Here is a 13,720-nt window from a genome sequence, read left to right on the forward strand (position 1 = left end):
TTTCCATGTACTTTTTAATTTCTTCTTTAATTTCCTGGTTGACCCATTAATTCCTCAGTTGGATATTCTTTAACCTCCATGTTTTGTGGTCTTCCCAATTTTTTTTCTGTGATTGACTTCAAGTTTCAAAATATGCGTGGTATGACATTCTGCTTGTACTTGTTGAGTCCTGATTTGTGCCCTAGTATGTGATCTAATCTGGGGAATGCCCCATGTGCCCTTGAAAAATATGTGTATTCTGCTGATTTTGGATTAAATGTTCTGAATATATCTCTTAGGTCCATCTGGTCCAGTGTGTCATTCAAAGTCATTGTTTCCTTACTGATTTTCTATTTAGATGATCTATCCCTTTATGTGTGTGAGGTGTTAAAGTCCCCTTTGTTACTGTATTATTATCAGAGAGGTCCTTTATGTTTGTTATTAACTGTTTTAGATATTTGGGTTCTCTCAAGCTGGGGGCATAATTATTTACTATTTTTAGATCTTCTTGATGGATAGACCCCTTTATTCTGATGTAGCGCCCTTTTTCATCTCTTGTTACAGTTTTTGTCTTAAAATCTGTTTTGTCTAATATAAGTATGGCTACTCTGGCTTTCTTTCGATACCATTTGCATGATAAATATTTTTCAATACCCTCATTTGAATTCAATCTACAGGTATCTTTAGATCTAAAATGAGTCTCTTGTAGACAGCATATAGATTGGTCTTATCTTTTTCATGCATTCTGACACCCTATGGTGGTTTGTTTATTTGTGCTTTTAGTTTTTGAGGAAGTGAGAGAGAGAATGAGTGGGGAAGGGGCAGAGGGAGAGGAGAGAGCAAATCTTAAGCAGGCTCCACACCCATCACAGAGGTCATTGTAGGGCTCTATCTTTGACCATGAGACCATGACCTCAGCCAAAATCAAGAGTCAGACACTTAACCAACTGAGCCACCCAGGTGTCCCAATTCTATGTGTTTTATTGGAGCATTAATCTATTTACATTCATAGTAAGTACTCATAGATACAAATTTAGTGCCATTTTATTACTTGTTTTGACATTATTTCTGAAGATTTTTCTGTTCCTTTCTAGTCTTTGTTGCTTTGGTCTTTCCCACTCAAATATTTCTCTTTATTATTTCCTGAAAGACTGGTTTAGTGGTCATGAACTGCTTTAGTTTTTGGTTGTCTGGGAAACTATCTTTCTTCTATTCTGATGACAGCTTAACCAGATAGATTATTCTTGGCTGCATTTTTTTTTCCCATTCAGCACATTGAATGTATTATGTCACTCTTTTCTGGACTGCCTAATTCCCATGGCTTGATCTGGTGCTAACCTTATTTGTCTCCCCTTATACGTCAGGGAGTTCTTTTGTAGCATTTAGGATTTTTTTCCTTATCTCTATATTTTACAAGGTAACTACAGTATGTCTTGCCGTTTGCCTGCTTTTGTTGATTTTGTTGAGAGTTCTCTGTGCCTCTTAGATTTGGATGTCTGTTTCTTTCCCTAGATTAGGGAATATTTCAGCTATCATTTGCTCAAATAAACCTTCTGCCCTCTTTTACCTCTCTTCTTTTCTGGGACTACTGTGATACAACTGTTATTATGCCTTATGGAGTTGCTGAGTTCCCTGAGTCTACATTTGTAATCAAATATTTTTCTTTCTCTCTTCTTTTCATCTTCATTCTTTTCCATAATTTTATCTTCTATGTTATTTATGCATTTCTCTGCTTATTCCATACTAGTGGTCATTACAGGTAGTCATTTTAGAATCTCAGTTCTTACATTTTCATTTTGGCCTGAGTAGTTTTTCAATCTTTTATTTCTGCAGTAAGCGACACTCTGGTGTCTTCTATGCTTTTCTCAAGTGCAGCTAGTATCCTTATGATTGTTGTTTTAAATTCTGGGCCAGGTGTACTACTTTAATTTTTATTAGACACCTGGCCATGACCTTTTCTTGTTCTTTCTTTTGGAGTGAATTCCTCTGTCAGCATTTTATCTAGGTCTCTGTCTTCTTCTGTGTGTTAGGAAAGCCTGTTGTGTTTCCTCCTCCTGAGAGTAATTGCTTTATAAGGAAGAGGTCATATAAGTTCCAGGGCCTGGTACTTCAGGAAGTGTCTCTGTTGTATGGTATGTGCACAGTATGTGCTGCTGTGTTTTAGTTGCTCTTTTCCTCAGGTCAGTAATCTGCAGAGTTTCTCCTTCTCTGCAGTGGGAAGTGTTGAACCTTGGCCAGAATGTGTCAAGTTTTAACTAGGTGTGCTTTGGTCTGCTTCTTAAAAGAGATGTGATGCTGTTTTCACAGGAGCTGAAGCTTTGCAGCACTGCGTGGTTAGTACACTTTGTGCATACTGGGAGTTTGTGCTTGTCTTCTGGTGTATGGGCCCTCTGCCCTGCTTCTCAGTCACACTTAATCAAGAAATGCAGCCCCTGCAGAGCACAGGGGAGCAGAGTTTGATGCCACTGTTGGCATTGTGCTGATTACTGAAGTTAGTTTAATATGAGGGATGGGGGAAAGAATTGATGTCAGCCCCCTCTCTCATCCCTGGAGAGGGGATTTAATGCTTGTTGCTGTCTGGAAAATCCTCACAGAAGATTGAGCAATCTCCTCTCATGTGTCTTAGGCATCCTTCACATCATTGCCTTCACCCTGTCTGTGTCTGGGCCTCTGGGTAGCACAGTGCACCTTAGGGTCTCTCCCAGGCAGGCTGTCTGAGTTTTAAAACTCCAAACTTTAGGGACCTGGCATGGTAGGACCTACAGTGGTCCTCTGGGGGAGTGTCTTGCTGTACTGGGACTGATGCATATTTGCCTCAGAATGGCATTTGCACCAAATTGCAGGGACATGGAGTTTGGAGTAAAGTGCAGCAAAGAGTCAGTGTCCAGATTAGCTGCCCTCAACTGGTGTTTCTGTGCCTATGCTGGGAGGTGGGGGAGGAAAATGGTACCCTCCAAGTCTTTTGTCCAAGGAGAGGTAATGCCACTTCTCCCAGATGTGCTCTTATAAGAAGTTGGAACCATCTTTCCCAGTATATGTCAGGTAATCCTCAGATCGTGCCACCTGCACTTCTGGAGTTGTCTTTTGCACTCCTCTCCACAGGAGCACTCTCAGGAATCCCCACCAGCCATGCCAAAGACCTCTAAAACTCCAGTCTTAGAACCTTCTGATTGTAAAACTCAGAAAAACCAGCCCCTCTCATTTTCCCAGTCAGTGGTTTTGGGAAAGTGTTTTCCTTGTATGATCCCCTGGGCACTTCTCCCCGGGCCCCTCTCTCTTGTCCCTCTTCATGACCAGGGCTCCTTCCCCTCCACAGCACCCACAATCCATTTCTCCCCAGTCGTTATCTCTGCACCTTTTACCTTCTACCTGGCAGTTTTTTTTTGTCAGTCTTCAGATCAACTTGTTGGGTATTCAAAATGATTTGACATTTATCTAGCTGTGTTCAAGGAATGAGGCAAGCCTAGGGTCCTTATACTACTCCACCATCTTAACTTTTCTCCCCATTTTCTATCATGAAGCAAAGGACAAGTCTGTTCTTTCAGGAGGCCCTGACCTCACAGGGGCTTCCTCCTGGAATTCAGAGACTGCTCTCTAGCCCCATATTCTTACCCCTAGAATATGGTGATCGATTGCCTCACTTATAACTGCAGTGCTCTCTTGGAGACATGATAATTGGTTATCTATATTGCTTATTATTCTTAGAGAAAGAAGTACATGGAAATATTAGCAATACTGGGAAATAATTAATTGAAGAATGAAAAGAAAATATGGGAAAAAAGAAATGGGAAGATAGTGGGTAGAGATGAGAAGGATGCAGAGAAGAAAAAGAATAATAGGTCATATCTATTAAGCATATACTGTGTACTGACACTATGCCAACCACTTTCAACTGGAACCATAGCTGAAGAGCATTTCTTGATACATAGAATCATTTACTCTATAACCCTTTGTTATGGGTTGAATTGTGTCCCCCACCAAAATTCATATGTTGAAGTCCTGACCTCTAGTACCTCAGAATGTTGCTGTATTTGGAGACAGAGACTATTTGGATGAGGTCACTAGGGTGGGCCCTAATCAGTCAAAGTGGACTAGTACCCTCATAAGAGAAGATTAAGACACAGATACTATCTTAGTCTGTCTGAACTGCTATAATAAAATAACACATACATGGTAGCTTATGAACAACAAATATTTATTTCCTACAGTTCTGGAGCCTTGAAGTCCGAGACCAAAGGACCAGATGATTCAATGTCTGGTGAGGATTCTTTTTCAGGTTCATAGACAGCCATCTTGCTGTGTCTTCACATAGTAGGAGGGATGAGGGAACTCTCTGGAGCCTCTTTTATAAGGGCACTAATGCTACCTCCTAATACGATTACTTTGATGTTAGAATTCAGATATGAATTTGGGAATATGGTGCGCAAACATCCAATCTGTTGCAGACACATACATTGTGAAGACACAATGAAAAGACACCCAAAGAGAGACGCCTCAGAATAAAACACCCCTGATGGCACCTTGGTTTCAGACTTCTAGCTTCTAGAACTGTGAAAAAATATATTTTTTGGTGTTGTTTAAGCCACCATGTTTGTGTTAGTTTGTTATGGCAGCCCAAGCTGACTGTTTCTAGGATATGGTGATCAGTTGAGAGGCACTACAGCACAGAGAATAGGGCACAGTCTACAAATTGACCATTTGGGTTGGAGTTCCCATCCTGTTGCCACTTTTTCTCAATAAATTGTATGTGGTGATAACAGTAACACTGGCCCACTAGAGCTGCTATGACCTCTTCAGGAGTTGAATCAGTACAGAGTTCCCCATTATTACATCAAGAGTTTCCTTATAAAAGGTCTCTTGTGCAAGTTCTATCTTAATATACTGCCTCTCTGGTATTTTGCTGCTGAACCATTTTCTAGCCTACCATTTCCCAAATGGGGACTTGACTTGCATACACATTCCTTCCTCAAAACTTGCCTCAGTTTACCATATTTATATACCAGCATTGACTCTACCTCCTTTTTCTTCCCTAAGCTTTCTTTAATTATTTGTGCTTAGAATCCCATGCAGTTACATGCAACCCTGTCATTGTTCTCTATGGATTAGCTCCTTATCCCTGAGGGAGGGCCCTGTGTTTATATCACTGTGCTGAGCACACAGTGGGAATGCACATGAAATATGAGGATAGGGAGTCTTGGGCAGATAAACCCTATTCCCTGTGTTCTCAAAAGCCTAGGAAAGAGAAAGTGGAAGTAGGATTCAAGAGTCTGTACCTTACTCCCTGGAGAGAATCCCAAGGAGAAGTCAAGGCCACAATCCATCAATATAGATTTCATGCGCAGACAGCCTTATAGAGTTCTGGGCTGCAGCATCATGCAGACAACAGATTGCTTCCCAGAGGTAATCACTACATGTGGGGCTTTTTTTTTTTTAAGTTTATTCATTTTGAGAGAAAGAGAACATGAGCTGGAGAAGGACAGAGAGAGAGAGAGGGAGAGAGAAAGAATTCCAAGCAGGTTTTGCTCTGACAGTGTGGAGCCCAACATGGGACTCCATCTCACAAACCATGAGCCAAAATCAAGAGCCAGACTTTTAACCGACTGAGCCACCAAGATGTATGTGGGGCATTCTTTTCTTTTACGTAACTTACTGCACCCTGTAGGAAACTGAATTTGGAGAATCAAGAGATACATCTGAGCAGGCTACCAGGTCTCTCAGTTGTGTTCAGCACCACAAAGACATCATACAGTTTGGATCCTGTAATGGCTCTTCCTGGCATTACATGCAGTATGGCTGTGACCACCCATGAATTGTGAGGACACAGCCCTCTGGACTCCTGGTACACATGCCTACCTCTTCCTTGGCATTTAGAATGAACTTCACAGATCACATCTGTCTGTATCCTTCATCCCAGACACATTCACCCTGAGTATATGTTGTGTTTCCCAGGTAAGAGAGAGTCCATTATACTTAGGATTTTACAAGCTGTGGGAAAGGAACTTTCTGAGCCCGAATTGTTCATTTGAAAGCATTTTCCTTAGCAGTGGGCAATTAAGGGTCAACAGTGGAAACTGAGAATATTAGGAAAAAGGTGTGTTCTGGAGCAAGTGTGAAGGTATGGTTGAGTGACAAAGATGAGATTACAACAATTCTTAGAAATTCTGTCTCAATTTCCTTACTTGCTACTTGGGGTGAAGAAAGAACCCATTAGAGGAATGAATAAGATTTTTTTAACCTAAAGTACTAACGAATGATTACACACATACTTAAGGAAGTTATCAACAATTTAATTCTGCATTGTCTTGGGAATGCTGGGGAGGGGAGTCATCTGACTCCAACCTTTTCAGGTTTGTAGGATTATGAGCTTGGTAACACTGGAAACTTCAAAGCAAGACTTGGAACAAGAAGGGATTATTCAAGATTGATGAGGTGATGAACATCAGCGGGGGTCTCCAGCACTTTGTTCTACACAGTAGGTACGGATTTTTATGTTATTCAATATACTTATATTCTTCAAGTTGCAGGCAGTTTCAGTAGCACAACCCATGGCAAAAATCAAAAATATAGGGTTATCTGCCAAAAGAAAAATCCAGCAGTTAGTCTTTTCTCTCATCTTGTCTCCCCTTTTCAACTACATCCTATCCTATCTGCCTCTCTTGGAGAAGAAAAGGATGCTCAGGATGCCCCAGAATCCCCTTTTGTCTTTTGTGAAAGAAGCAACAACCACAGTTCCATCTCTGTCCAGGGACCAAGCCTATTTCCCTCTGCCTCCAGTATCTCCTCAATTTAAGAGGGATCCCAAAGGGTCCCCACCTGTCTCAGATGCATGGCTGAGACTGGAGCCCCTGTGTCCTGACTAGGGAAGAGATGGCTGGAATAAAGGAAGAAGGCTGAGATCAGAACTCATGTATTCAGCTAAAAAGTCCCTGTGGTACCATTTATTTTCATTACTTTTGTTTCCTGGGGGAAAACAGAGGGAAGCAATACAGATCCCTTTTGAGATAAGATCCCTTTTCCCCAAGGCTATGAGTTCAATAGTTGTTATCACTGTGGAACCTCATCACTTGTCTGTGCTTTCCTTGACAATTTGGAGTAGAGAGACTGCCTCACTTTCAACAGCCCCATTGTTCCCCTGTATCCTTCATGACATCCCATTTTCCTTACTCGTCTCCACTTCACCTATGCAAGGGCCCCTTCATGTGATAGTCCCAGGCTCTATCTCAAAGTCTTCTCAAAAAAAGCATAACCTACTTCCATTCTCACCATACTCTCTCTCCCACCATTTAATAAGCTCTTAAAATGCCACTAATTTCATGAAACCTTTTACATGATCAGTAAAGAAGTGACAATACCCTTTCTGCATGGTCCAATACTAGGTTAATTTCCCAATTTCTATCTGAATAGTACATATCCTTCTTATTACGAATATATACTTTCCTCCTACTCAGGAAAATGGCAAAACCTTCTGCAGATTTCAGAATCACATAATTCAAAAATTAAGTGCTTAATCATGGAGTTTTGGTAATAGCAATAATGGTAGTGATGATGAAAACCAGAACTGAGGGGCCATCCTCTTCATAGCCAATGGCTCAAGGTCCATTCCAGCATATGACATGTTCCCAAGTCTCAAATTCTGGTATAAGAAGAAGTTGTGTACTCTTCTCCTCCCCTCTCCTGTGCTTTCTTCCCCTCTTCTCTCTTCTCCTGACAGATAGCTCCCTCTAAACCTTGTAGGGATAGCCAGTACTTGATCCTGTATCAGCCTTTGCTGTACATGGTGGTCAGTCTCTAGGATGTCCTGAAATAGCTCCCACCTCCTAGTATCCATATCCTTGTGTAGTCTTCTCCCATGTTGTACCAAAGTTGATCTATGCAACCAAGACGATATGACAGAAGTGAAGAAATGTCACTTCTGAGATTAGATTTCTTTAAAACTGCAGTATCTCCTTCCTCCTTCCCTCTCCTCCCCTTCTCCCTCTCTCTGTCATCACTTGTTCTGGGGAAAGCTAGCTGATACATGAGGACATCCAGGCAGCCCAGAGAGAGACCCATGTCAACAGGAACCAAGCCTGACAACCACATGGGTGATCTTCCAAGAGAGGATCTTCTGTCCTGGAGCAGGTCTTCTGTCCAAATGACCACAGGCCCTGCTGATGTCTAGATTACAACTTCATGAGAGACTCAGTCAGAACCACTCAGCTAAGCCACTCCCAGATTCCCGACCCACAGACACAATGAAATAATACATATTAATTATTTTAAACTGCCAAGTTTTGGACTAATGATGCAGCAATAGATAGCTAATACAGCTATACCCTTTGATAAAATTAACACCAAAAACCCTGAGGATATATCCATACCTATGCCAATAACTTCCACACACTTTGTCTCTGTACCAGTGCAGGTAAGAAGAACTGGGTCACAGGAAATGTCATGCACATTGTAGCAGGCAGGACATTTAATTCCATTGGGTTTTGAGGACTTCTGAGGCACTAAATGAAGAAAGAAAATTTTCATTTTAAGGACAAGAAAAAAGGAGCTGAGAGCATTATTACCACCCATCCAAGATCATGGTTATTCCAGGATTCCTCTACCCAAAATCAAAATGATTTAAAATTAGGATACCATGGAGGGTGCAGGGGTGGGGGGAAGTTTTAAGTGGGAATATATAGCCAAAAATAATCTTACAGAAATCTGGTTTATCTGCTTCTTTCATGAGATGGCCCTCTCTGCCCTGGCTGAAGAAAAAAATGCTTACATCATAGAAGATAATTTGTGATTTAAAAACTACTATTGAAGAATTATATGGTTTCAGATTTCACATTTAAGACTTTAATATATTTTTAGTTTATTTTCCTGTATGGTATAAAAGAGTGATCCAGTTTCATTCTTTTGCATGCAGCTGTCCAGTTTTCCCAGCACATTTTTTTTTGAGAGACTGCTTTTTTCCCCATTGTAAATTCTTGCCTTCTTTGTCATAGATTAATTGACCACATAAGTGTGGGCTTATTTCTCGGCTGTCTATTCTGTTCCATTGATCTATGTGTCTGGGATTTTTGTTTTGTTTTGTTTTTTAGGTTTTTTTTTCTGTTTGTTTGCTTTGTTTTGTTTTTCCAGTACCATACTGTTTTGATCACTGAAGCTTTGTAGTGTATCTTGAAATCTGGGATTATGATATTTTCAGCTTTATTTCTTCTCAAGATTGCTTTGGCTACTCAGAGTCTTTTATGGTACAAATCTTAGTATTATTTGCTCTAGTTCTGTGAAAGATGTTGTGTTTTTATAGGGATTGCATATCTGTAGATTGCTTTGGGTAGTATGGACATTTTAACAATATTGGTTTCTTCCAGTCCATGAGCAAACATAGGAAATAATTTCTTTGACATCAGCTATAGAAACATTTTCTATATATGTCTCCGGAGCAAAGGAAACAAAAGCAAAAATAAACTTGGGACCTCACCAAAATTAAAAGCTTTTGCACAACAAAGAAAAGCATCAACAAAATAAACAAGCAACCTACTAAATGAGTGAAGATATTTGCGTATTATATATCCAATAAGGGGTTTATATTCAAAATATATAAAAAACTTATACAAGTCAATACCAAAAAATCCACAAATAATCCAATTAAAAAATGAGCAGGGGACCTGAATAGACATTTTTCCAGAAAAGATACAGATGACCAACAGACACATAAAAAGATGCTCAACATTGCTAACATCAGGAAAATGCAAATTAAAACCATAATGAGATTTATACCTGTCAGAATGGCTAAAAATAAATAAATAAATAAATAACGAGTATTGGTGAGGATGCAGAGAAAAAGGCATCTTCATGCACTGTTAGTGGGAATCTAAATTGGTGCAGCCACTATGGAAAACAGTATGGAGGCTCCTCAAAAAATTAAAAATGGAATTACCATATGATGTAGTAATTTCATTACTGGATATTTACCCAAAGGAAATAAAAACACTAATTTGAAAAGATATATGCCCCCTTATGCTTACTGTAGCTTTATTTACAATAGTCAAGAAATGGAAGAAACCCAAGTGTCCATGGACTGATGAACGGATAAAGAAAATGTAATACACACACGCACACACACACACATACACACACACACACGGGGATATTACTAAGCCATAAAAAATAATGAGATCTTTACATTTGGAAAAACCTGAATGGGTACCTAGAGAGTAAATGCTCAGCGAAATAAGTCAGAGAAAGACAAATGCCATATAATTTCACTCATGTAGGATTTAAGAAACAAAACAAATAAACAAAGGTAAAAGTAGAGACAAACAAGCAAAAAAACAAAAAGACAAATAGAATAAACTAATGGTTGTGAGAAAATAGGTGGGATGGGTGAAATAAGTAACAAGAATTAAGGATACACTTATACTATGAGCACTGAGCGAAGTATAGAATTGTTGAACCATTATGTTGTATACCTGAAACTAATATAACACTGTATATTAATGTATACTTCAATTAAAAAATACTGTTAAGGGAGTGAGGAATTAAATAGCCAAGAACAAACTACTTTTCAAGTGGAATGGAAAAGCAAATAATTTAAACCTACAGACTCAGTAAATCCAGGACACATCCCAGCCACCCAGTTGTCATTCAGTCTTCCATGTTAAGGAAGGGCTTGTGCCTTTCCTTCTTGTGGTGGGATTTCGCTCATTGATTCTCACTTGCCAAATGAATGAGTGGGTAAATGAATGGGCAACTCTGTCCAGGTCTTGAGCCAAACCAGTAGGAAGCAGCTCAGAAGCAGAGACAGGTCGTAGGAAGGAACTTAGAAGGCAGAGACTTAAGGAAATGGATTGGGATAAAAAATAGGAGGGGAGGGAGAGCAGAGATGTGTTGGCACTCACCTTGGAAGTTCCCTTGGTTACAGAGCTCATCTTGGCAGCATTGGTGATTGTACACAAATGTTTGATTATCCCCCAGTGTTGCTGAGAACATCATTGGGACACAATTGCTTGAAGAACAACCTTTCTCTTCAACATATTGTAGGAGTTCCCCTGCACAGAACCAAACCCCAGAAGGAATTTCCCCTTTGAACCATACAGAGTGATGCCTAAATGGGCGGCCAGTATTGGATTCTTGCCTCAAATCCTTTTGCCTTTAGTCTTTCCCCTTCTTTAAGAGTCCTTCTGCATTGGTCCATGGTATAAACCAATGGAAGGATGGTTTGCAAGCATTTGTTACAATGGGAATGTCATATTTCAGTGGGGCTGATGAAGAACAGTGATTGCCCAGACTTTTTCCCAGAGTCTCCCACCCTCCCACTTCCCACCACCCCATAATGCCAGCCCCATAGGGGTAGAATGCTACATTAGGAAGCAGGGTAAAATAGAAGGTGCAGAGGGAAGTGAGGAACTCCATCAAGTTGCTAAAAGCAGCAACCTCCCTCACTCTAAGCACCTTCTCTGTCTCACATGACTAGAAACATGGGGAGGGGCCTGGCACAGCATACCTTTTGTCCTTAATTCTTGCTTGTATCTGAAGCAGCTTTGAGAGGCTTCACAAGTCGTCTCCATGTCAGCACTACATGCATTAAGAGAGCAGCTTGTACATTTATAACTCTCTGTGAAATGGATATAAAATTTGTTTAGAAAGTAATTCAGGAATGAAAACTGTCAGGAATCATAGTTTATGCTTCCAATAGCCAAACATATCTGAGAGCCAAGATACCATGTTACCCACGATACCCATGTTACCCATGATACCATGTGGGACCTAATGGGCCCACTTGGCCCATAGTCCCTCCCTGATGGCCACATCTTGCCCCTTAGTGCTCAGGCTCAGTCCCTTTCAACTGCCCATTGCTCTAGATGCTTAATCAGGGTTCCCAACCTTGCAGAGCTCATAACTACTCGAGAAACCGGACCTTGTCTCTCCCAAGTTGGTTTATTTTCTGTATTGTCTACCTTACTCTTCCAGTTTTGGGGAGAAAGAGGCCATTTTTTTCATTCTTACCCACAATGCTAGAAACCAAGGCAGCAAGGACACAGGTGGTAAGGAGACTCTTCAGGGCTGAATATGTAGACATGGTAGCCCTGCAAAAGGCTTAAGTGAGAGGAGAAATGTCAGGACCATGGAGCCCGGGTCTCTTGTCTAGCAACCCAAGACCTGGATAGAGTTGCCCATTCATTTATCCACTCCTTCATTTGGCAAGTGAGAATTTGTCAAACCCTGGTTTTATGACAGATATGCCTCCTGTTGGAATGCAAAGATGAAAAAGATGTCTTTGTTATCAAAGGGCCTCCCTTCCCTAGAAAGAATTCACATAGAGGATTTCTTTTTTTGCATGGATGTGGAAGATATTGGAGCTCTTTCTAAAGCTGAAATAGGAGGATTTGGCCAAGATGCAGAAGTCACAGATAGCAGCTCTCCATGTGCTAGAAAATTCTGAGCCTGCCATATTCTGAGGCAAATACCCCCTTAACCAAGGTCCCTCATTTCTTGATTCCAAAGTCACCTTCCTACAAAGAGCCATATCCAACTATATTTGTTACTTGCCAGGCCCAAGACACCTTGATTCTCTACCAAAATGGCAGAGCCAGGATTTTCAGATCCTGTCATTCTTTCTAACCTTACATCATCAATGCTCCTTTCCAAAAGCCCATTTGAATTTTGCCAATTTAGGAAGGAAATCCAAATTCCCTGCCCCACATTCCACCTACCTTCAAATTTATCCTCCTAGGAGCCTGAGGAAAAGCCTGCAAGATCACTATTTAAAGACTAGGGAGCAGTTGGAGGTCACCCACCATTTCCTTCCTGAAAACAGGTTTTCAGGAAATGACAAAACCTAATTTCACACTCTGAATTCCAGGTCTCATTTTCTATAAGTAACCATGAGCTACTTTGTCTCAGAGACAAAAACATATAAATGAAGCCTGTCCAAGAATCACCTTCAACTTCAATCCAAGTTTCTCCTGCTCGGCCTATGTCACAACCTCAAGATGAAAGATTAAAATGTTATGTGTTTCTTTCTTTAAAGAGATGAAAAGGGCTGTTTTGCAGAGAGGCTGGCTTAACACAATGACAACAGGTTTTGAAGCAAGGCATTTCCCAGCTCTGTGGCCAAGTGTTGTGTGAACCTGGGCACAAGGTTTCACTATTCAGAGCCTCAGTTTCCTGCTCTGCAGGGAAATAGTGATGCCTGCTTTGCAGGGTGGAAGTGAAGGCTTAAGGAGAGTGTGAAATGACCATCACTGTGTAAACACAATGGACTTTTCCTCTGTCCACATCAGAAATGTGAAAACAAAAATGTGCAGGTATTGTTTGAATTTGAAAGAACAAGAGACAATGGGCCTGTGGACTTGTTTAAATGTTGTATGTATGTCAATGTGGATATGAACGTCTGAGAGCCAAATCATAAGACAAGTGCATTCCATGTTTTTCCCTCTGCCATCTCAACCCACCAGACATCTGACAGATGAACAGACACCCAAAAGCTCCCAGGGGTTTAGACTATGGGTCTGAGAGGTGCTATACAGGGTCCTCTCATGCGTGGATAGGAAAAAACATTGCATCTTTCTTTCCCTATCCTGTAACTGAAATGTAGTTTTTCTTCCCAAAAATGGAGTCCACAAACCACAGAAAAACCACCAACCCTTAGAAATTATTGAGGTTTTCCCATCATGTTACATCTGCAGATATATTATTTGCCCTCATCAAGTACTTTCAGATTATGTCCTTATCAGTCCCCTGCAAGGGCCTGGTGACT

General features: G+C 40.7%; 1 protein-coding gene across 1 annotated transcript; it reads right to left on the reverse strand.

Moving 5' to 3' along the window:
• Nucleotides 1-6,269: 6,269 nt before the first annotated feature.
• On the reverse strand, nucleotides 6,270-11,564 carry LOC125935339 (protein RoBo-1-like). Its single transcript, XM_049648953.1, has 4 exons — nucleotides 11,465-11,564; nucleotides 10,860-11,009; nucleotides 8,340-8,471; nucleotides 6,270-6,552 (listed from the first exon to the last, which is right to left on the reverse strand). The coding sequence occupies exons 1-4, from the start codon at nucleotides 11,526-11,528 to the stop codon at nucleotides 6,419-6,421; spliced, it is 480 nt and encodes a 159-aa protein (XP_049504910.1). The 5' UTR covers nucleotides 11,529-11,564; the 3' UTR covers nucleotides 6,270-6,418.
• Between the last annotated feature and the right edge of the window lie 2,156 nt (nucleotides 11,565-13,720).

This window comes from Panthera uncia (assembly GCF_023721935.1).
Source record: "Panthera uncia isolate 11264 chromosome A1 unlocalized genomic scaffold, Puncia_PCG_1.0 HiC_scaffold_17, whole genome shotgun sequence".
NCBI classification, from domain to species: Eukaryota; Metazoa; Chordata; class Mammalia; order Carnivora; family Felidae; genus Panthera; species Panthera uncia.